Source organism: Chiloscyllium plagiosum, chromosome 7 (assembly GCF_004010195.1).
Source record: "Chiloscyllium plagiosum isolate BGI_BamShark_2017 chromosome 7, ASM401019v2, whole genome shotgun sequence".
Taxonomy (NCBI): domain Eukaryota; kingdom Metazoa; phylum Chordata; class Chondrichthyes; order Orectolobiformes; family Hemiscylliidae; genus Chiloscyllium; species Chiloscyllium plagiosum.
The window spans coordinates 49,930,498-49,953,250 of record NC_057716.1 but is presented as its reverse complement, the minus strand read 5'-3'; the positions used below and the strand labels follow the sequence as shown (position 1 = coordinate 49,953,250).

The following is a 22,753-nucleotide window of genomic DNA, read 5'->3' as shown; positions in this document are numbered from 1 at the left end:
GGAAGGAGCTGACCAGAGTTGATTGGAAGGGCAGCCTACCAGAGAAAACAGTGGAGCAGCAACAGCAAGAGTTTCTGGGGTATATTGGGAAGCACTTCAGAAATTGACCCGGAAGGAAGACGAGACATACTAAGGAGGGGATGAAGCAATCTCAGCTGATGAGGGAAGTCAGGGACAGCATAAAAGTAGAAGAGCAAGCACACAACGTGTGAAGATTAATGGGAAGTCAAAGGATTGGGAAGGCTTTAAAACCAGCAGAGGACAAGAAAAATAAACAAAAGAGGAGCAGATGAAATGAGGGTAAGATTGGTGGCAATATAAAAGAAGACTGCAAATGTTTTTATTTAGGAAGGTAAGAAAGGGGCAAACCTGGACATTGGACCACTGGAAAATGAGGCTGGAGTGATGAGAAACAGAGAAGTGGCAGAGGAACTGAATAGGTACTTTGTATCATTGTTCACAGTGGAAGACCCCAGCAGCATAACAGAATTTCAAGAGTCAGGAGTAAGAGGAGAGTGTAATGACCATCACTAAGGAGAAGGTGCTGAAGAAGTTGAAAGGACTGAAGATAGATAAATCACCTGAACCAGGTGGACTGCACTCCAGAGTTCTGAAGGAGATAGTAGAGATGATTGTAAAGGATTGTTGATCTTTCAGGGACAAAAATCACTTAACGTAACACCCCTGGTTCAGAAAGGAGGGAGGCAAAAGACAGGAAACTTAGGTCAGTTAGCCTGACCTCAATCGTTGGTAAGATTTGAGAGCCCATTATTAATGAAGAGACTGGGGACTGTTTGGAAGTGCATAGTAAGAAATGGCTGAGACAGCATGCCTTTAGCAAGTGGTAGTCATTCCTCTAAATATGTGCAAATTCTTTGACGAGGTAAATAGCAGGTTAGACAAAGGAGAGCCAGTGGACCTGATTGATTTGGATTTTCAGAAAGCCTTTGACATGGTGCCACACAGGAAGCTGCTAAAGAAGAGCCCATGATGTTAAGGACAAGGTAGTGGTATGGACAGAGAATTGATTCACTGGCAGAAGGCAGAGAGTGGGGATTAAGGGGTCTTTTTCAGGAAGACAAGTGGAGTTCTGCTAGAAGTGGCAGATGGAATACAATATGGGAAAGTGTAAGATTATGCACTTTCATAGAAAGAATAGATGTATAGACTATTCTCTAAACAGCGAATGGCTTTTGAAATCTGAAATACAAAGGGACTCGGGAGTCCTAGTTCAGGATCCTCATAAGTTAACTTGCAGATTCAGTTGGCAGTTAGAAAGGCAAATGCAATGTTAGCATTCATTTCAAGACGGCTAGAATACAAGAGTAGAAATGTAGTGCTGAATCTGTATAAGGCATTGGTCAGATCGAATTTGAAATACTGTGAGCAGTTTTGGGCCCCTAATCTAATGAAGGATGGAGGGTCTTGGAGGGGAGGAGGTTGACAAGAATGATCTCAGGGCTGATGGCCCTCTAGTTTTTGTCATTTATATAAATGATTTGGATGCGAGCATAAGAGGTACAGTTAGTAAGTTTGCAGATGACACCAAAATTGGAGGTGTAGTGGACAGCGAAGAGGGTTACCTCAGGTTATAACAGGATCTCGACCAGATGGGCCAATGGGCTGAGAAGTGGCAGGTGGAGTTTAATTCAAATAAATGAGAGGTGTTGCATTTTGGGAAAGCAAATCTTAGCAGGACTTATACACTTAATGGTAAGGTTCTAGGGAGTGTTGCTGAACAAAGAGACCTTGGAGTGCAGATTCATAGCTCCTTGAAAGTGGAGTCGCAGGTGAATAAGATCGTGAAGAAGGGGTTTGGTATGCTTTCCTTTATTGGTCAGACTATTGAGTCCAGGAGTTGGGAGGTCATGTTGCGGCTGTAAAGGACATTGGTTAGGCCACTTTTGGAATATTGCATGCAGTTCTGGTCTCCTTCGTATCGGAAAGATGTTGTGAAACTTGAAAGGGTTCAGAAAAGATTTACAAGGATGTTGCCAAGGCTGGAGTATCTGAGCTACATGGAGAGGCTGAACAGGCTGAGGCTGTTTTCCCTGGAGCGTCGGAGGCTGAGGGTGACCTTATAGAGGTTTACAAAATTATGAGGGGCATGGATAGGATAAATAGGCAAAGTCTTTTCCCTGGGGTCCGGGAGTCCAGAACTAGACGACATTGGTTTAGGTTGAAAGGGTAAAGATATAAAAGAGACCTAAGGGGCAACTTTTTCACATGGAGGGTGGTACGTGTATAGAATGAGCTGCCAGAGGATGTGGTGAAGGCTGTTACAGTTGCAACATTTAAGAGGCATTTGGATGGGTATATAAATAGGAAGGGATGTTTGGAGGGATATGGGCCGGGTGCTGGCAGGTGGGACTAGATTGGATTGGGATATCTGGTCGTTGGACCGAAAGGTCTGTTTCCAAGCTATGACATCTCTATGACTCTATTGCTGTATATGAGGAGAGGTTGACAAGTCTGGGTATGTAGTCATTGGACTTTAGAAGGACAAGAGATATCTGATTGAAACTTACAGAGTACTGAAAAGTCTGAAATAGAGGCACAGCCTCAGAGTGAAGGGACAATCCATTAGAACTGAGATGAGGAGTAATCTCTTTAGCCAGAGGCTGATTAATCTGTGGAACTCATTGCTGCAGAGGGCTATGGAGGTGAAGTCATTTTGTGTATTTATGACCAAGATAGAGGATGAAGGGTTAGAATCCCTACAGTATGGAAGCAGGCCAGTTGGCCTCTCAAATCCACACCAAACCTCTGAAGAGCATCCCACCTGACCCTATCCCTATAACACTGCATTTCCCAAGGCTAATCTGCATAGTCCACCCATCCCTAGACACAATGAATAATTTAGCATGGCTAATCCACCTAACAACTGGAGGAAATGCACACAGACACAGGAGAATGTGCAAACTCCACACAGTCATCCAAGGTTGGAATCAAACAGGGGTCCCTGCTGCTGTGAGGCAGTGCTGCTGCCCCTGGGTTATGGGGAGAATGCAGGAGAATGGATTTGTGAAAAACATCAGACATGATCGAATGGTGGAGCCAACTTGACGGACAAGTGGTCTGATTCAGACCCCACATCTTATGGCTATGGTCTTAAATCCTGAAAGGTCCTAGCAGCAGTAAGCACTTTTCACTGCCGACGAGTACAAGATAATATGACAGTAGCGTTATGGAAGTATGGTGCATTCATAGAGAGCAGCGGAGAATTGCATGTGAAAATCTGCTAGAGGTCACAGTCTTTTTAAAATTCATTAATGGGACATGGGCATCTCTGGCTAGACCAGCATTTATTGACCATCCCTAATTGCACAGAATGCATTTAAGAGTCAAACACATTTCTGTAGGTCTGAAGTCATGCCAGGCCAGGAGGGTGACAGATTTCCTTCCCTAAAGAACATTAGTGAGCCAGATTTTTTTCCAGCAATCAACGATGGATTCATGGTCATCATTAGACTCTTAATTCTAATCAGTAAATACGTTTAAAAATTGTGAACTGGTTCCTAAAGGGTAATGGTTATAATACCATAAAGAAGTTGTACAAAGGTGGAATAATTCTGCATTTAAATTCTCTTCACTTTCATAATTTATTTCCTTAATCTTTAATCACTCATTAACATTTCCTGACAGATACCTTCAGAGAATACCACATTTTTAAGTCCATGCTATTAGTGATTTTGCTTAATTGCAATCTTTGTTTTAATGCAACTGTGTTTATACTTCACTTTCTTCCTTGTACAGTTTCAATTATGATAAGTTTTCTTTATTGGAGCGCGTATTGACTGCCATCCAAAAGAGCTGCCAGCCAGTTTGATGCTGTAGTCTCTGTATTGTCACTGAGGTGGTCATTGAAGGGATTACAGGAAGTCCTCTGTTATAGCTGCCAGAAATCCAGGTGAGGTTTGCAGTTGGACCAGAAGGAGTTCTCGGGAGTAGATGTGTAAAGAGTTGGATCGGAAAGGCTGATGGTGGAGGAAACACTTGGGAAGACCTTAAGGAGAGATTTTGATCAGATAGAGCTCCATAAAAGGAGGGACCCCCTCTCCCATAAGCCTCGATGAATCTGCTGGACCTTCTTGTCCATTCCCTCCTTCTGCAGCCTCAAAATTGCAATCGTACAAGAAGTGGTTCTTATGTGGCTAATAATTGGTCACATAAATCATCATCTGAGGTGAGGCAGGATGACCCTAGAACTTCCTTGGCCTCATAAAATATAAGACAAGTCAGGGATGGAAATGTAGGCAGTGGGAAGACCACCAAGTAAATTTTACAGGGCTCTCTATTTGTAAACCCCGCCTGAATTAATATTTCTCATTTAGATTCTCCATGTCTCGAGCAAGTCTTCTGATTAACTGAATAAATACATCTTTGTTTATGCTTCACAAAGATTTCCAAAAGCACATTAAAAATCTGTGGACAAATCCAGGGGTAATCACTGGCCATTTACTGGTGACCAGAAAATCCAAGTCATTATGTGCAACTGATCTGAAAGTGAAAACCAAAAGGAGAGGTTTATCAGTCAGAATTTATTAAAAATCTTGTCATGTACCTGGGTGTGGGGTAATGGTTACGACCATCCATTCATTAAGATCCGATCTGTAGCTTTGAATTTTATCATAGGTGGAGCTTCCTCGGTAGCCATGGTGACCTCCTGTTACATAGGCAACATCTCTGAGGACACAAGCTGTTGCATTTCCAACACCTGCCCATGAGAATTAATGTAGTGACTGAATAAAAGCCTGAGGGAACAGCAACTCTAGCATTGTTTTCAAATTAATGTACGTTACGTTTTAAGTGATGATTCACAAATGTAATTTGTTTTAAGTTGAAATACATCACTATCAAAATTTTGAAATATAAATAGGCAGAATCTTATGGATATTCCATGTCAGAAAGGTGCCACCATAATTGCTTTGAGAACCCAATTTCCAAAGAGGGAATGGTTTTGTTGAGGCTCTTTCCCAAATTTCATACATTTTGAGGAAGTAGAACCTCTATCTTTATACTTGGTTACCTTCCAGCTAAATTTGGTGTTCATATCATTTGCCCTGTGAAAGGGCACATAGACAGGAGAAAAAAGATGATGTTGCACCTCCTGCTACTGAAATTGATTGCAGTGGTTTGATCTCTTGTTTCTTAACAGACGTGGAACATGGAGCTCCATTAACGACTTGTGTGCTGTATTGGAGATCAGTAATTGTGAAGTGCTAGGCAGATTACATACCTTCCGAAAAGTTGTCTGTCATCTGTTGAGCAACGATAGCAGAAGTACTTTGAACATCAATTTCTCACCTGGCTATGGCTGGAATTCTTAAATGTAATTGATCAGAGATCTTCCTACTTAACTATTTCATTGAAGAAGCTCTATCAGCTGTGCACAGTTCTGGGTGTCCCTGACCTAGTGCAGACAAAGTATGGAATCTTTGTACTTATGGACAAGAAAGAATTCATGGTTCAAAAGACTCTTATTGTCCTTTTAGTCAATTGATTGTCTGCCAAACTCAAGGACCTTCGCTCTGGACTCAGAAACTGCTGTCTTGAAACCAAAGAAAAGAGTGGATGATGTCAGAATATTGACTCAATATCAATTTCAGGGAAGTTACCATTACATGCACATGATCCCACCTCCATTTTGCAAAAAGTACACCCATATCTTATACAGTCTTATACAGTCACTTATCTAAATTCTAACAACATTTTTAAAGATAAATGGGACTGTATATTGTCCTCTGTTGACTTCAAAAGAGCATGAATCAGCTTAGTTTATCAAACAACCATCCCATCCAGTCGAACCCCATTATGATTGAGTGAGATTGGTTAAGATTTGGGCTATGATGTCAGAGTCTTGTTTAATTTCAATCAGAAACAATTTGCAGCTTACACCTCTACTTGATTACTGGCACTGAAATTTATCACATACCTTTTAACATATTTACAATTGAAATCCATTTCCTTTTCAGAGGATCATAAAACTCAGCCTCACATGCTGGAGCACCACCTCTGTAGCCACCCATTGCATAGATGCATCCATGCATCACCACTGAGCAGTGATAGTAACGAGCATTCAACATTGGGCTCCCTTCTGTCCAGTTATTCATTTCTGAATTATAAATCCACATTGTGTTCAGGGCCTCCAGGCTATCTGAACTGTAGCCACCTGTCACATAAATGTTTGATCCCAAAGCAGCAACACTATAACTTTCTCGTTTGTGGTCAGGCATTGGTGAACCATGTGTCCATAAATCCGTCAAAGGATTCCAAATATGCACCTCTGAAAGTGGATGCCAATAATAACCACCAACTATATACATAGCACATGTTGACTTTTTGCAAGTTTGTGAATTTATATTACCATTTTCATTTGGTTTAAGAACATGGCATTTTAAAGAATGCATCTTAATATCGCTTGAAAGAAGGTATTGCCCATTCAACTCAAGTGCTGTTCTGAGGTACGCTTCATCCAAATCAGCTTTAATGTATTTTAATAACTCCTTCAAACATTCAATTCTATTTTTTATATCATATGCAATCCACTTAATAATGGCTTCCAGAAGTATGTCTTTTTTCCATACATTAAGGTTCTCTCTGGACAGAATGAAGAGTAGTTTATCCTTGTTGATATCTAAAAATTCATCTTGTCTTGAAACATCTTCAAATCTAGAGAGGATCATCCTACGAGACTCTCTCTCTAAGTCTTTACAAGTATGGAATTCACTAAAAGAATGCATTCCTAGACAATTGTCAATATCTAGATGTCTGACCAGAAAGTTTTCACATGCCTTTTTAATAGATATAAATTGTAGGAGGTCAGCAGTCTCTAACAGGCTTTGGACATTTTGTTTGGTTATTAACACCTCTGATGTGTATACATAGTTTACAAGTGCATCCAAAATGCTGTCATCGATATTAGGAAGTTTAATAATCCTAGTGGCTTTTTCTCGCATATCTGCTGTGAACATTATTTTGAAATAAGTGCTGCAAGCTGCTAGAGCAACTTTGTGACAGTGAAATAGCTGTCCTGAGAAACTTTCCAAGGTAATGTCAGTGAATAATTGATTCCAATAAAATTCTTTAAACGCATCAAGGAATTCAGCAGAATGATATGTATCCTTAAATTCATAAGTATAAGGTTCACATCCTTTCACAGCCATATCTGTAAAAAAAAATAAATTTATCATTGGCATTCTCCATATAATTTGATTTAACAGTCTAAGTGATTGTATTTAATCAGTTGATATTTAATTTGCCACATGATGTTGTCATGTCTGAGGCTGGAGGAGTGCACTGTAGCTGTAATCCCACTATTTCATGAGTGACAACATAAAATGAGAATACTTTTCCCAGTTACCAAGATGGCCAATTAAATAGGAGAAAGTGAGGACTGCAGATGCTGGAGTCAATGGCCAATTAAATACCTTGTTCATATTAGGTTTTAACCTTTCAACTAGGTTTCTTGATAAGCACAGTAAGGGGTTTGTTATTAAATCAAATCTTATTCAATAAAGGTGCAATAATTGATTAACATATACAGTCAGAAATATGGAAGTATAAATGATTATATCTCTAAAAATCCTCAAAACACAAATGAAAACTCATAGAAAGGAAAAAAAAAATTGCTCTCAGAGATTGTCTTTCTGGGAAAGAAAATCCTTTGGTCAATGGATTATTTTTGACGGCCAAAGAATAAAGCACAGAATCTTCAAGAGTCTGTTGCTGTGATTTTCACATAATCAAGTCACTAGTCATGCATGGTCATCTCTGAAAACTTGAAAAATCAGTTTGTTCAGGAAATACAACCTTGGGCTGTTTCCTCAATCACTCTTTCCAAAGATCAAATAGGTCTCACCCTGAATTCAAGAAGGTGATTTTCCTTTCAGAGATGAGAGATCAGCTAAGTAGCTTGTTCTTAATGAGCTTTCCACTAAGTTAACAGTTTTTTTTATATAGCAGGCTTTCCTCCAACTCAGCTGATTAATAGCAGGCTTTTCTGCAACTGAACCAGATAAAACAAGCAGTTGGTCTTCTCAAGGGTAACAAGAGATGGGCAATATCCAGCCTGTGAAGCACACATCCCATTAATTAATTTAGAAAACACCTTCAAGCCAGTCACTGATAAGAAAACTGCTTCAGCAGGGTCAACAGCAAAGTAACGACTAGTCGTGTATTTACAGAGCCTTAAAAAAAATTGTGAACACTTACAGTGAACTTTCAACTTTCTGGCAGTTCATTCCACAAAAGAACAACCCTATGTGTGAAAAAGTTGCCCCATAAGTGCTTTCTAAATTTTTCTCCCATCACCTTAAAAATATGCCCTCTAGATTTGAACTCCCCCTCCCTCAAGAAAAGACCTTTGCTATTCACTCTATGCCCCTCATAACCTTATAAACTTCTATAAGGTCACCCTTCAACTTCCTATGCACCAGTGAAAAAAGTTCCAGCCTGTCCAGCCTCTCCTTATAACTCAAAACCTCCAGTCCCCACAAGATTCTTATAGATCTTTCCCGAATCCTCTCCAATTTAATGATAATTCATTCCAATAGCAGGGTTACCAGAACTGTACACAGTACTCCAGAAGTGGCCTCACCAACATCCTGTTCAACTGCAATATGACATCCAAACTCCTATATTCAATGGTCTGAGCAATGAAGGCAAGTATGCCAAATGCTTTCTTAACCACCTGTCTGCAATTTTCAAGAAGTTTGTACCTGAATCCCTATGTTTCTGTGTTTGACAACAGTAACCAGGGCTATATAAGTCCGACCATTGTTTGCTTTACTAAAATGCAATACTTCGCATTTATCCAAACCAAACTCCATCTGCCATGCCTTAGGCAATTGACTTAATTGATCAAGATCCCTTTGTAATCTGAGATAATCATCTTCACTGTCTGGTATTCCACCAATTTGGTGTCATCTGCCACATTACTAACTATGCCTCCTAAATTCTCACCCAAATCGCTTATATAAATGACAAACAACAGTGGATCCAGCACCAATCCGTGTGGGACACCCATGGTCACAGGCCTCCAGCCTGAAAAACAACCCTCCACCACCGACCTCTGTTTCCTACCTTGAGGTGGAGGTGCTGGTATTGGACTGAGGTGGACAAAGTTAAAAATCGCACAACACACAACCAGGTCTTGTGTGATATTTTAAATTCCTTCCATCAAGCCAATTTTATATCCGATTGGCAAGCTCACCCTGAATCCCATGTGATCTAACTTTACTAACCAGTCTACCATGCGGACCTTTGTCAAAGGCTTTACTAAAGTTCATGCAGACAAAGTCTACTGTTCTGCCCTCATCTATCTTTTCAGTCATCCTCATAAAAGCTCAATCAAGTTTGTGAGACATGATTTCCCACGCTCAAAGCCATGCTGAACATCCCTAATCAATTCTTGCCTTTCCAAATGCATGCAAATCCTATCTCTCAGAATCCCCTCCAACAACGTACCCACCACTTATGTCATGGCACATGTTACCAATAATATTGATGCTTAGTTTGGGTTCTGCCAGAATCACTTGGTTCCAGACATTGTCACAGCTTTGATCTTGGCATGGATACAAACTGACATACAGATGCCTTCAACATCAAGTCAGCATTTTATCACAAGGTGTTACAAAATCTTTAGTTCATTCATGGGTGGTTAGGGAAAGTTCCTTCAGTTTCATTAATGACTTTGTCTGTAAAACACATTGTTATCAGCTTACAACAAAATCCAGACAACTTTCAGAATTGGGTTGATAAGTGGCAAGTAATACTTTTACAGCATGATGTAAATAAAGGGAATAGCCATGTGGAGAGGTTACCTGTGCAGTAGTCCCTCTTGTACTCCCTGGGGAGACCTATCACAGAGCCCGAAACCGTGGATAGGAACAAACCCATTCATTTAAATGGGAAACAAATCTTTCCAGCAGTCCCCAGTCCCTAGTTCTGGAATGTTCTCTGTAATATGTTCAGGCTGCAGTAGACCACGGGTAACTGAAACCATGGAAACCGGACCCATGGGTAAAGGGATGGGGGGAGCTCACCCTGTTTGGACAGGTAAAGAAGGAACATGCATACACATGACATGAGTGAAGAACTAGAAAGGTATCAGGAGCATTGTCTTTCCCAGAGGATTGTCAACCTATGGAAATAGAAATTTTGCTGGCTTATGTATAGGGTGTAAATTATCTGCAAATATTCAAAAAGTATTTTTAATATAATCAGTAGAATTTAAAGTTGGGTGTCAGGCTTGTGGAGTTTTAAAATATATTGATTTTGTTTTTCAGAAACTTGGGCCTGTAATAACATTAAATCAACAATCCTTTCTAGACAGCATTGTTCACATTCAAGTTAATCATACCAGATCCACTCCGAAAGAAGAGACTAAAACAATTGTGAAGCTTGATTGGTCAGCTGAACTGGTTGGGCAGAGAGATTAACACAGATACTAATTTTGCTGTATTGGAATGAAGGACTGTGATGAAATATACATATAAAAATGTTTCACAAGCAAATAAAACACAGAAAAGTTTAATGTAAAAACATTGTACTGTTCTCATCCTTAAGTGATCTAAAGAACGTGGATCTGGTCTTTTTGGCTATGCATTACATATTAACATTTCTGATCGATATTTTAGTCAAGCTGCTTTGATATTTCTTATGATGAAAATAGAAAGCCAGTGTAAAGGACTGGTAAAACTCATTGCCTTTGTGGAGATAGATATAGGGATTCCATTTAAGTAATATTTTGATAAAGAATGCACAGAAGATAGTATTCTTATTGCATGTTATGTAGATAATTGTTTATTGTGGGCTAGTACACTCTCTTAAGAAAAATAAGTTTGAGAAAAAGGACATGGAAAAAACTTGCTGCTGATTAGGAATAGTCAACATGGCTTTGAGCGTGGAAAATCCTGTCTCACTAACTTGATTGAGATTTTTGAAGAAATGACGAAGAGGATTGATAAAGGCAGAGAGATGAACATTATCGATATGGACTTCAATAAGGCATTCAACAAGGCATGGCAGACTGGTTAACAAGGCTAGATCACATGGAATACAGAGAGAAGTAACCATTTGGATACAAAATTGGCTCAAAAGTAGGAGACAGAGGGTGCTGAGGGAGGGCTGCTTTTCTAATTAGAAGCCTCTGACCAGCACTGTGTCGCAAGGGATCGGTGCTGGATTCTGTGCTTGTTGTCATACATATAAATGATTTGGATGTGAATATATGAGATATTTTACTAAGTTTGCAGGTGATACCAAAATTGAAGGTGTAGTGGTCAGCGAAGAAGGTTACCACAGAGTACAATGAGAACTTGTTCCGATGGGCCAAGGAGTGGGAGATGGAATTTAATCTAGCTAAATATGAGATGTTATATTTTGGTAGGGCAAATTAAGTTATACACTTAATGGTAAGGTCCTGAGAAGTGTTGCTGAACGAAGAGACCTTGGAGTGCAGGTTCATATGTCCTTAAAAGCGGAGTCGCAGGTAGATAAAGTAGAGATGGCATTTGGTACACCTGCCTTTCTGGGTCTGTGCATTGAGTTTAGGAGTTGGCGGATTATGTTGTGTCTGAACAGGACATTATTTAGGCTACTTTGGAATATTGCATTCAATTCCAGTCTCCCTGCTCTAGGAAAGATGCTGTGAAACTTTAAAGGCTTTAGAAAGGATATTGCCAGGGTTGATGGGTGTGAGTTGTAGGGAAAGGCTGAATAGACTCGAGATATTTTCCTTGCAGCTTCAGAGGCTGAGGGGCATGGACAGGATGAATAGTCAAAGTATTTTCCTCAGGGTAGGGAAGTTGAAAACTAGAGGGGATAGGTTTAAGGTGAGAGGGGAAAGATCTAAAAAGCACCTAAGCTGCAAAAGCTGAGGGTGGTGCATATCTGGAATGAACTGCCAGAGGAAGAAGGATATCACCAGGGTTGGAGGGTTTGAGCTATAGGGAGTGGCCGAATAGGCTGGAGCTGTTTTCCCTGGAGTGTTGGATGCTGAGGGGTGACCTTATAGTGGTTTATAAAATCATGAGGGCCATGGACATGGTAAACAGACAAGGTCTTTTCCCTGGGGTGAGGGAGACCTAAACTAGAAGACATAGGTTTAGGGTGAGAGGTGAAAAATTTAAAAGGGACCTAGGTGCAATCTTTTCATGCAGAGGGTGGTGCACTTATAGAATGAGCTGCCAAAGGAAGTGGTAGAGGCTGGTACAATTAAAACATTTAAAAGGCATCTGGATGGTTATATGAATAGGAAGGGTTCAGAGAGATGTGGGCCAAATGGAACTAGACTAATTTAGGATATCTGGTTGGAATGGACGAAGGGTCTGTTTCCATGCTGACCAGCTCTACGACATGAATACAGGCGAGAAAAGGAAATCTTTAAGATATACATGACTACAAGTGATCAACTGATTTTTGTGTACCAAATGAAAAATGTGTACAAAGAAATTTGGGGGTCCTAGATAAAGGATATCTCATAATACTCTTTGCAGAATACACACTTATTAGTCTTAATTTGTTTTGAAGTGTTGATTTTTACATGTAATTTCTTATTTGGAAAGCAAGAAAAGGATCACCAATTGTATAACTGTTTAAATATACCAGGACTGTGTGTATTTATTAAGGAGTTATTTAAGTTCTACACATGGACAAAACACAACAATATTGTTAGATTAGAAGATGTATATTTGAATATAAATGTAAGTTTGTGTAAAGATTGACTCCAGTTCTATCCTTCATTGATTGACCTCCTAGAACAAAACCTTAAGGTCAGAAGTGAAAATGTCCATTTTTTTAATCTTTTTTTTCTTCTTTTCTCGCGCACACACACACACACTGATCCAGCTCCCTCAGAGCCAGCTCTCAGAGTGAACAGAACCTCTGACACACCTGGGTTTTTTTTGTTTAACCCCCACACTACCGCCTAACTGCAGTAGTGCTTATTTTTTCCCCAACACCCATGTTGTGTGTGTGCAGGTGTGAGACACAGTGACAGACACAAGGTGTACAAATCGTTATTCGGTTTCCACCACCAGGAAGAAAGGAAACACCCGAGTGGCCAGTGACAAGCAGTGCCCTTCACATCAAAGGGCAATGCTGTGTGATCAAACAGTGGAGGGCAGGGATTAAATCAAAATAGAGTTGGAGGGGGAAATAATACACTCCACTCCCTGCGGTGCCCACCTCTCCCTGATCAGCTCCAGAGTGTTGGTGGAGACCGCATGCTCCTTCTCCAAGGACACCCGGGCTCTAACGTAACTGCGAAAGAGGGGCAGGCAGTCAGCCCTAACGACCCCTCCACGGCCCGCTGCCTGGACCTGTTTATGGCCAGTTTGGCCAGGCCCAGGAGTAGATCCACGAGGAGGTCTTCAGCCCTGCCCTCCCTCCTCTGTACCGGGTGACCGAAGATCAGGAGCGTGGGACTGAAGTGCAACCAAAAGCAGAGGAGGAGGTTTTTAAGAAAATCAAAAAGGGAGTGCAAACGCCCACACCCAATATACACGTGGTCCACGGACTCCACAGAACAAGCAGTTGGGCTGGGAGAAAATGTCCATTATTGATTGCAGTTCCATTTAGTGTTCCTCAGAAAAGGAAGTATTGTCTGTCTGAATTGTGGTCAGGTGGTCAGCAGCAGAAATAGCTACAAGACTGGTTAAGAGTTACAATCAAGCATATTGGGAACTTTGGTCAAGCTAGTTTAAACTCTGACCAAGATTAAAATGCAGCCAAGATATGTCCTGTAAGCTGTGATCTGCACTTTCCTGTGTTGACCAAATAAGGGAAGTATTCAGAGTGATCCGCTGGACATACTAGCATCACCTATTACCTTACGTGGAGCATAGTATGTGACTGTAACTAGGTATGAATATTTGAGAATTGTCTACCAGTAAATTCCTTTGGCTGAGATCCAACATTGTGATCAGGTTTTGGTCAATTCATTGGCTGAGTGCCAGAGAAGTATCTGGAAGAGTGAGCAGGCTTTAGTGTAAAATTAACAGCACAAAGGATTTTTCCTGAGTGACTACTTGCCCTGAAGTTATCTTCAGAGAGACCTCAAGGTAAGATCTACACTGAGAGCAAAAGTTGGCCGCTTTACTCAAATCAGGTGGTATTTGTTTCAAGTCAAACTTACAGTTAAAATTAGAGTTAAATGCGAATTAAGTTAAAATGAAGTGAGTTAAGTTGAAGTTAAATGAGGTAAGTAGTAAATGTTCCCACGAATATGTGTTTTATATTGATACATGAAGAATTAAATAAAGTGTTTGTTTAATTAAATTCTGAATTGACTCCCTGTCTCTTGTCTGTCACACAAAGGAAGAACACCTAGGAGAAGGTTGAAGTACTCTTTATGAGTAACTGTATGTAGCAGACCTGATGACATTCAGACTTTGGTTGATAAATGGCAGGGAACAGTCACTCCACATATGTGCCAAATAATAACCGCCTGTAACAAGATGGAAGTCTGAGCACTTCCCATTGACATTCAACAACACTGTCATTGCCAAATCCCATGCCATCAATAACCTGTGGCCAACATTGACCTGAAACTTCACTAAACTGGCTTTATAAACACCGTGGCTGCAAGTAAGGCGAGGAACAGAAATCACGGACCTGTGGTCTGTCCTCTACCAGAGCACAGTGGCCTCTGAACCCAACCTGAGTGCAGAGGCTTTGCCCCTGACCCAAGTGCTGCAACTGTTTCTGACCAGGGTACAGTAGTTCCAATAAACCTTCCCCCCCCCACTAAATTGAGTACAATAGGCCCCTGAGAGCCCTGGGCTCCAGTTATTGTACTCTATTCTGGGCAAAGGCCAGAAATGCATAGAGTCATAGAGATGTACAGCATGGAAACAGACCCTTCGGTCCAACCTGTCTATGCCGTCCAGATATCCCAACCCAATCTAGTCCCACCTGCCAGCATATCCCTCCAAACCCTTCCTATTCATATACCCATCCAAATGCCTCTTAAATGTTGCAATTGTACCAGCCTCCACCACATCCTCTGGCAACTCATTCCATACACGTACCACCCTCTGCGTGAAAAAGTTGCCCCTTCGGTCTCTAATTCAATTGCCTAAAGTCTGTTCACCATCCACAGGTCACAAGTTAGTAGTGTGATAGAAAAGGTCAGAACAAGTATTTGTATATTTTTTTAGAACAGTTGGATAAATTATTGTTCAGCAAAAGAGTGAAAGTTTATCAAGGATAGGTAGAAATGTGGATTTGAGGTTACAATTAGCTCAACCATAATCTTATTAAATGGCAGAACAGGCAGGCTTGAGGGTCTGAATGACCTGCTCCTAGTTCCTATGACCCTGACACTACTGGTAAAGAATTACAGGGCAGTGACCGTATTGGTGAGACAATGCAGAGTAGCAATAATATTAACCCAACTGGAATGGAAGCAAACCCATCCCTATCAGCTCTCTTCATCTGATGTTTGAAACGGTCACAGTTGTCGGAAGTAACATCGTCTGGAACAAGTCCTTAAGTCCTTGTCCGCTTCTGAAGATAAAAGCACCGATGGCTTACAATATTAAAGGGGAAACCCATGTTAGAAAACACACTGACGTTTGGAGAACATGAGAAAAACCAAATCCACAATCATCAACGGGAAAATGTACTTCGACCGCCCAAAACGAAAATTGTTCGGTTCTCCGACGATACCTCCCTTAACTTTTACCACACAAATGCAATCGTCAACTAAATACAATATTGTTTAGTTGCATCTTGGAGCTGTACTGCTCATTTTCAATACAATAGTCAGTTTGAATTAGCAACCATGTACTAAACTTGACCTCAAACAGCAGTTTTACATTCACAGCAAGCGTGATTGTTTTGGATGTTGTTTGAAACAATTTTGTTCAACTCATATATTTGGATAATAAGATATCCTAAATAACAAGCACAAATGAAAAGTCCCATAATGCGTTGTTTTCGGTTATCCGCTTTAAATAACGTTTTTATTTATTGAGCTTCGTTAGTGCCAAGAACTTGTGAAGATACTGTGGTCCTAGCATAACTGTCCTTAAATACTCCTTAAATATCCAATTACCTCGTCGTTTTTGGTTTAATCGATATTATGGTTACAACTTGTTTCCTGAATTTTCTGATTATAAAACTGACAATTATTTCATATTTTCAAAAGTAATCTTTTTAGTTCAGACGCATACTGTTGCCATTGTTCAGTCAAAAATAAAAAACAATCGTTTATAAATAATTATCCAAGACGTATAGAAATGGATTGATCTTCAAAATACAGCAACCACACACTGGAAATAATAACAAAATATACCTTTCAAACGATTATGTTCACCAGAACACAGAGATAACAATTTCCAGAAGCTATTGTTTGTAGCCACATCACAGACCGAATGAAATACATTAGAGTAAATGGTTGTGGAGACACTGGGTAGCAAATAGGGTATATTTAATCCAGTGAACTCAAGAGTTCCAGTCCTATTTTGGAATAGGAGACAGTTGACTTGATCAGCTGCTACAGTTCACCAAGGTCATGCACCAGCTCCACTTACATATATGTGAATCTCTAGGGCCAAGTCTGCTTTTTTATTTGGAGCACTTGACCTATTATAAGGCATATTACACCAGAAAACAGTGTACGTCAACATGAGCTGCGAAGTCCTATTTGTTACGTATTGTTTTCTGCAAACTCTATGCTGATGAAACGGAGCTCGAGCTGCCTTCCAAAGTCTTCGCACATTCCATCCATTCTCATCATGCCTGGATCTTCGGGCCATCTTACAAAAATGGCTTGCTAGTTCGTAGATATGCATTAATCCGGCTTCATAATAACAAAATAGTTTTATTTTAGTGACTACTGGATAACCTTCAAGAATTAATTTCATTGAAGTAAACGGAATTTTTGTATTAATGTTTGGGGGCAAAATTAATGTGAGGAACGTTCATGTTCATGACAACTCCACAGGAAAGTTTAACGGATTTACTCAGGAGGCAACATCTGCCTATTTTTGTTTGTTTCGTTCTGCGCAGTTGCCTGTTCATTGTGATTCAAACCTGAGTTTTGCAAACTGTGGAGCTTATAATGTGAACCCTGCCCCTTGTCTTTCATGGTTGATGAATTCAAGATTCCCTGATATAAGGTCGGCTGTGTGCTCTAAGGAATTAACATCAAACACCCCCTTAACTTATGTTGAAAGACCAGCACAAATTTGTTCCAGCAAAATTATGTATAGCTAATTTGATTTAGATTTATTGATGAGGTAATAGGAATAAGGGGTTGACGTTGTGTACATCCACCTCCAAAGGCATTTGATGAAGTGCCATATGTTATGACACAGGGTAAACCCCTCTACCAATTTAAACTGGAGACTCAGAAAAGTTGAGCTCAGGCCGTAATCTGTGAAATTTCGAGTGGCAAAGAACTATCGTAAATAGTGACATTTAAGAAAATAAAATAAAATTGTTAAGTCCAAAAGAAAACATTAGACAACACCTACTTACAACTAATTTCTCTTAAACCTATCTTTACCTCCCACTTTACAATACTGGTCTGATAAAAACCCCCATTAAGATTTGCAAAGAAAAATCACATTTCAAAAACAGACATCTGTGTCGATTCTCCTTTGTAGATTTTCCTCTTTAGATGTTCCAGGGTTGTCTTTTCTTCCATGTTCTGCTGCACAAATTTCTTATGGACCGGAACCTTTCAGAGAACTATTCTGCGTGCAGGCCGTTGGTACGTGGCTTTTCTTTGCTGTTCTGGCGAACTGTTCAAAATACCTGATTTTATATACCCCAAACCATCAGACTGACTCATTGGTTTGATGTCATTAGTTTAAACTGATTTTCCAAATTCAAATTTTTTACGTATCATGGCAACATCGCTCCAGCCATTTGTTTCACAACTAAATATTACCTTTTTAAATTTCAGCACACTGTGCTTTGAGTCAGTCCTTGCCAGCTTCCCCGCTCAAAGAGCGGGGAAGCTGGTGCACCTCAACACCTTCATAACACAAATAAACAGGCTAAAAGCAAAGTTAAAACCTGTGGAATAAAAGGAACAGAGGCAGTATGGATAGCAGGATGGGGGGGATGCGAACTGAAAGTGAAGATTATTTTTCCTGCAGTAAACACCAAATTTCCTTTAAATTAGTTTTGGTGCTCAATAATTTGCATGTTTATATTCAACACTTGTTGCTGTACTGTTACTTATTCTACAGAGATCACCCTTTGACATAAATTGACTGTCTGTCTTCCTTCATGTCAAGGCATTCTTTAATTCCTTTCTCGCTCAACATATCTGCCTTCATCTAAAGCATCTATACTATTTACTTCAGCTATGAAGAATAGTTCGTGCCTGCCTCACAATCTTCATAAATCCAATAGAGACAGGATGAATCTGAGGATTTGAGAATTTTGTCTTATACATGATTATGTGTTGACTTAATCTATAAAATTGTAAGTTCTAGTTTTGAACACCGATTAAAAAAGCCTACTCTACCAGATCCCTTTCAGACTAGCTCTTAGTATCACTATTCTAGAGAAAAGTATTCTAACATGCTAAGTCCTTTTGAAACATAACTTCAGTTCTAGTATCATCTTTGTATCTTCACCAATGCTCAGATGTCTACATTTTTGGGGGGACTAAATGCAATGGAATACACTATGAACAGTAGGACTCTAGGAACTACTGAGAATCAGAGGGACCTGGGTGTACATACTCAGATTGTTGAAGGCAGGAGGACAAGTAGTTAAGGTGGATAAGACGACATATGGGATACTTAGCTTTATTAGTCACTGAAGACAAGAACAAAAAAGTTCAGGTGGAGCTGTATAAGACACTTGTTAGGCAACAAATGCAGTTTACATCTAGTTCTGGTTCACATTACATAAAAGGATATGATTGCACTCAAGACGTGGAGACAACTAACCAGAATGTTACCAAGGTGGGAAGATTTCAGCTATGAAGAAAAGCTAGATACGTTGGTGTTCTTTTCCTTTAACAGGGAGGGCTGAAGGGTGTACAAAATTATGGAGGTCACAGGAGGAAGAAAGGACACACTTTTCCCTTAGAAGAAGGGTCAATAAGGCATATTTGAGATTAAGGGACTGGAGGTTTAGAGGAGATTTGAGGAAAAAATGTTTTTACCCAGAGGATGGAGGCTATCTGGAACTATGTCTGAAAGTGTTATAGATGCAGGAATCCTAAGCAATTAAAGCAAAGACATGGGCAGAGTTCTGGAAAGTAGGATTATTTAGATTCTTGATGACCAGGGAGGACAAGAACCAAAGGGCCTTTTTCTGTTTTCTAGCTGTCCACAATTGACTCATCTAACTGTCATATGCAAACCTAGTCACATGGACCCATTTTCAATTTGCACCTCAGATCCCATGTTGGGTTTTCATGCCTTTTTCATTAATTTCATTTAATAACTTCTCCCTAGGAAACACTAATGTCATCAGCAAAAAACTCCTTGCAAAAGCAATCACCATTTTTTTTTTTAAAATTGTGCAGTGTTAACCTTTCTCCTACTTCAACACAAGTGTGGTGGCCAGTTGCCACTGACACTGTCTTAGGCTCCATAAACTCCATTGTCTTAGGCTTCATTCCATTTCTCAGAACAATTTTCAGAGCCATAAGGAGCTTAATACACATCTTGTCTAAGTTCTCTATGCCAAATGTTTTTAAGCAGCATATTTATCAGAAAGAAAAGCAAAAAAGAAACCTGACACTCACTCTTCAGAGATTTGGGATTTTCTAATAAATCTACTTATTAATAACAGACTTTTATTAAGCATAAGTCATTGTAGGAAAATGTAACAGCCAATTTGCATGTCAAGCTCTCACAAATAGAAAATTAAGAAATTGACCAATGATGACATTTGTTAATGGACAAACATTGGCTTGTACTCAAGAATATTTTCCATTTGTGCTCTGAGATATATTACAACTTATCTAATAGATAGCAACTCTCATTTCAGCACTGGAATTTCACAACAAATGTGCGCTCAAATTTAACCCATAGCCTTCTAAATCAGATATGGAAGTGCTGTCGCTAAGCCAAAAAGTCTTTCAATTCAATAATACAAGCTTCCTTTACATTGTCTCCAACAATATTGAATGATAGGAGATGCATGTCACCCCTGCAAACAGTCTTTTGCCATAATAATGAACTGTTGCAAAAAGCCTGAAATGTAATACCAAATTACCAGAAATTCACTACATTAACCAGTTCTAATCTTCTGAATTCTTCAGATAAATTTGAAGTGCAAGCTGATGGAATGCACTGCCTGCAGGTGTGATGGAGGAAGGCTTAATTGAGGCATTCAGGAAGGCATTAGATGCTTATTTGAATAGAAATACTGTAATGAACAAAAGCTATTTGGAAGCATCAAAAGATTAGCACTCGGCAATGATGCTCATTTGAAGAGCCAGTACATGGCATGTTAGGCTGAATGGCCATCGTCTGCAACACAAAAACCTGTGATTAGAAGCGAAGAGCTTCACCATCCAATAATATCACACAAATATGCTTAGAAATAGTATTTTATTACTGCAATGACAGATTTTCAACAATAGCTAAACTTATGGTGTTGCTGACAGTAGACAAAGTTGGTGAATAAACAGTATAGTCTATACAATGATTGTTAGCTTTTAATATCAAGAATTGATAAATCATTAATACTCAATTATTTCAAGATTGGATAGACAAGGTAATTTGTTTAAAAGATTTGAAGAAAAGGCAACTTTGCTGAAGTGAAATCCTGTTTTTTCTTACAGTAATGTAAAATTATTGACTACTTTTTGATCAAACCTACTTCTAAACTGTGCCACAGGTTTTTAAGAATGGAACATTATTTGATCATTCATATTGCTAGCTGTGTCACCTCTTTCACATGTGGTCGAAGAGGATTCAAATCCACCAGTAATGCTGCAATGCTCATAATATTCCACTGTTCTCCATCCAAAACAGCTGAAACATTGAATGACTCAATCAGAATTCCAGCTGAAGCAAGCACACCTGGAAAAAAAAAAGTCAGCAATTTTATTTTCACCTAACGCAGTCAACTATATGACAATGCTAAAATTAGTCAAGTTGATATTTTAAGTAGATCACGAAACATTTTAAAACCAACTGTTCTTGTGGACAAAAATAGATCACACAACAGAGCAATTCAGTGGAAATGCAGCAGGCACAATATTTTGAAGGGATTTTAAAAGGATGAAAATATACAAAAAATTTTGAAAAAGGCAACAGAACTTTCAGATAGCAATGGATTATTGTCTGAGAGATAGATTGGCATTTGAAAATATTTTGGGAAAATATTTCAGGACTAATGAAATGTGACAAAAAAAGGGATACAGAAGTTAGCTTGTTTATAAATACCAGATCATTCCCTACCAACTCTCAGGAATTCTGAGAAGGCACCTTAACAATTAAATCCATACCTTTCTCTAACTTTTAAAGAGCTCAACAAAGTTTCTCATGTGAGACTAGTAAGAATAAAGTAAGGCTCATGGGTACAGAGAACAAGTTGTCTGCATTGTTTTCTGTTGATAAAACAAATGTTCAGCCAGAGTGTAATTCTCATTAAAAAACTTCAAAAATTTCAATTAACCTAACATTTTTCATATCCTCAGGATGTCTCAAGAGTCTTTACAACCATAGATACTCGCTGTCCCTTGATTCGAGGGGTGGCTACTGAGGGTTGCATGTTTCTACTATAGCACTTTCAGGACTGAATAGGCCAATTTGTGATGCATATATCTTTGGGAACATGATGCATGGCATCCCAGAGGTAGTGGGATTCAGTTTACAGGACTGACTTCATTCACCTTCTTTGTCATTACTAAGGTATTTGGAGTTAAAGCATGATGCAGTTTGTGGACAAGTTTAGCCATTTTGTTTTAGCAACATTCAAGAGTGGGCTGAATTTCAAATATGCAAAATTGGAAATTGAGATTGACCTGCAAAACACAGTGGGTAATGACACTGCAGTCAGATGCAAACTGCTGCTTATATATGACTAAAGTGGTTAGTTTAGGTATTGCATAGAGATGACTGAGGTTAAAGACTTTCCTATCTAGTTAAAATTTAATACTCACCACAAGGCAGTTTTTATTTCAGAAAATGAATAGCCACTGTCAGTTAGTTGTTAGTCGTACTGAGGTTACTTGACACTGGTTTTAAGATCTCTTCTAGACAGTTGCAGGATTCTGATTATTAGAGTGCATGACCATGGTACTTTTAAAATGTAGTCAACTGTTCTAATGTAGTAGAATGCAGCTGCCAATCTGTGCATAGTAAAGTCCCACAAATACCAATACACAAAATGTTCAGTTAAATAGTTTAATTACGTTAATTGATGGAGAATATAATAACCAGAAAACCAAGAACATTTCTGCATTTCCTAAAGCAGTGTCATGCAATCTTTCGTGTCCAGCCCACACTAACATCTCATTCAGTACAGCACTGGCTACCAAGATGCTATAATCAGACTTGCATTAAGTATCAGACAAGATACGTTAGATAAACTATTTCCACTGGTTGGGGATTCTAGAACTAGAGGACAAGCCCTTCAAGACAAATGTTAGGAAGCACTTTTACATACAAAGGGTGGTAAATGTTTGGAACTCTCTTCTGCAAATAGTAGCTGATGCAGGCTCAGTTGTCAATTTTAATTTGAAGATAGATACAGTTTTATTAAGCAAAAGTAGTAAGGGATAAGGGCCAAAAGAGGGTATATGGAGTTAGGCCATAGA

The 22,753-nt window shown here is 39.4% G+C and overlaps 3 protein-coding genes across 7 annotated transcripts in view; 1 reads left to right on the top strand and 2 right to left on the bottom strand.

The window, feature by feature from the left end:
• klhl23 (kelch-like family member 23) overlaps positions 1-16,449 on the bottom strand; it is a 39,761-nt gene extending 23,312 nt beyond the window's left edge. For both annotated transcript variants that reach the window (XM_043693685.1, XM_043693684.1), the window contains exons 1-3: positions 16,304-16,449; positions 5,936-7,168; positions 4,565-4,717 (exon numbers count right to left, since the gene is read on the bottom strand). In XM_043693685.1, the coding sequence (XP_043549620.1) occupies positions 4,565-4,717; positions 5,936-7,166 (1,384 nt within the window). In that variant the 5' untranslated portion in view covers positions 7,167-7,168; positions 16,304-16,449. The remainder of the gene's footprint in view (positions 1-4,564; positions 4,718-5,935; positions 7,169-16,303) is intronic.
• cfap210 (cilia and flagella associated protein 210) overlaps positions 1-22,753 on the top strand; it is a 190,190-nt gene that overhangs the window by 28,503 nt on the left and 138,934 nt on the right. The gene's annotated exons all lie outside the window — the stretch shown is intronic.
• The window catches only part of phgdh (phosphoglycerate dehydrogenase), a 56,060-nt gene continuing 53,827 nt past the window's right edge, over positions 20,521-22,753 (bottom strand). For all 4 annotated transcript variants that reach the window (XM_043693686.1, XM_043693689.1, XM_043693688.1 and 1 more), the window contains exon 13: positions 20,521-21,011. In XM_043693686.1, coding sequence (XP_043549621.1) covers positions 20,857-21,011 — 155 coding nt within the window. In that variant the 3' untranslated portion in view covers positions 20,521-20,856. The remainder of the gene's footprint in view (positions 21,012-22,753) is intronic.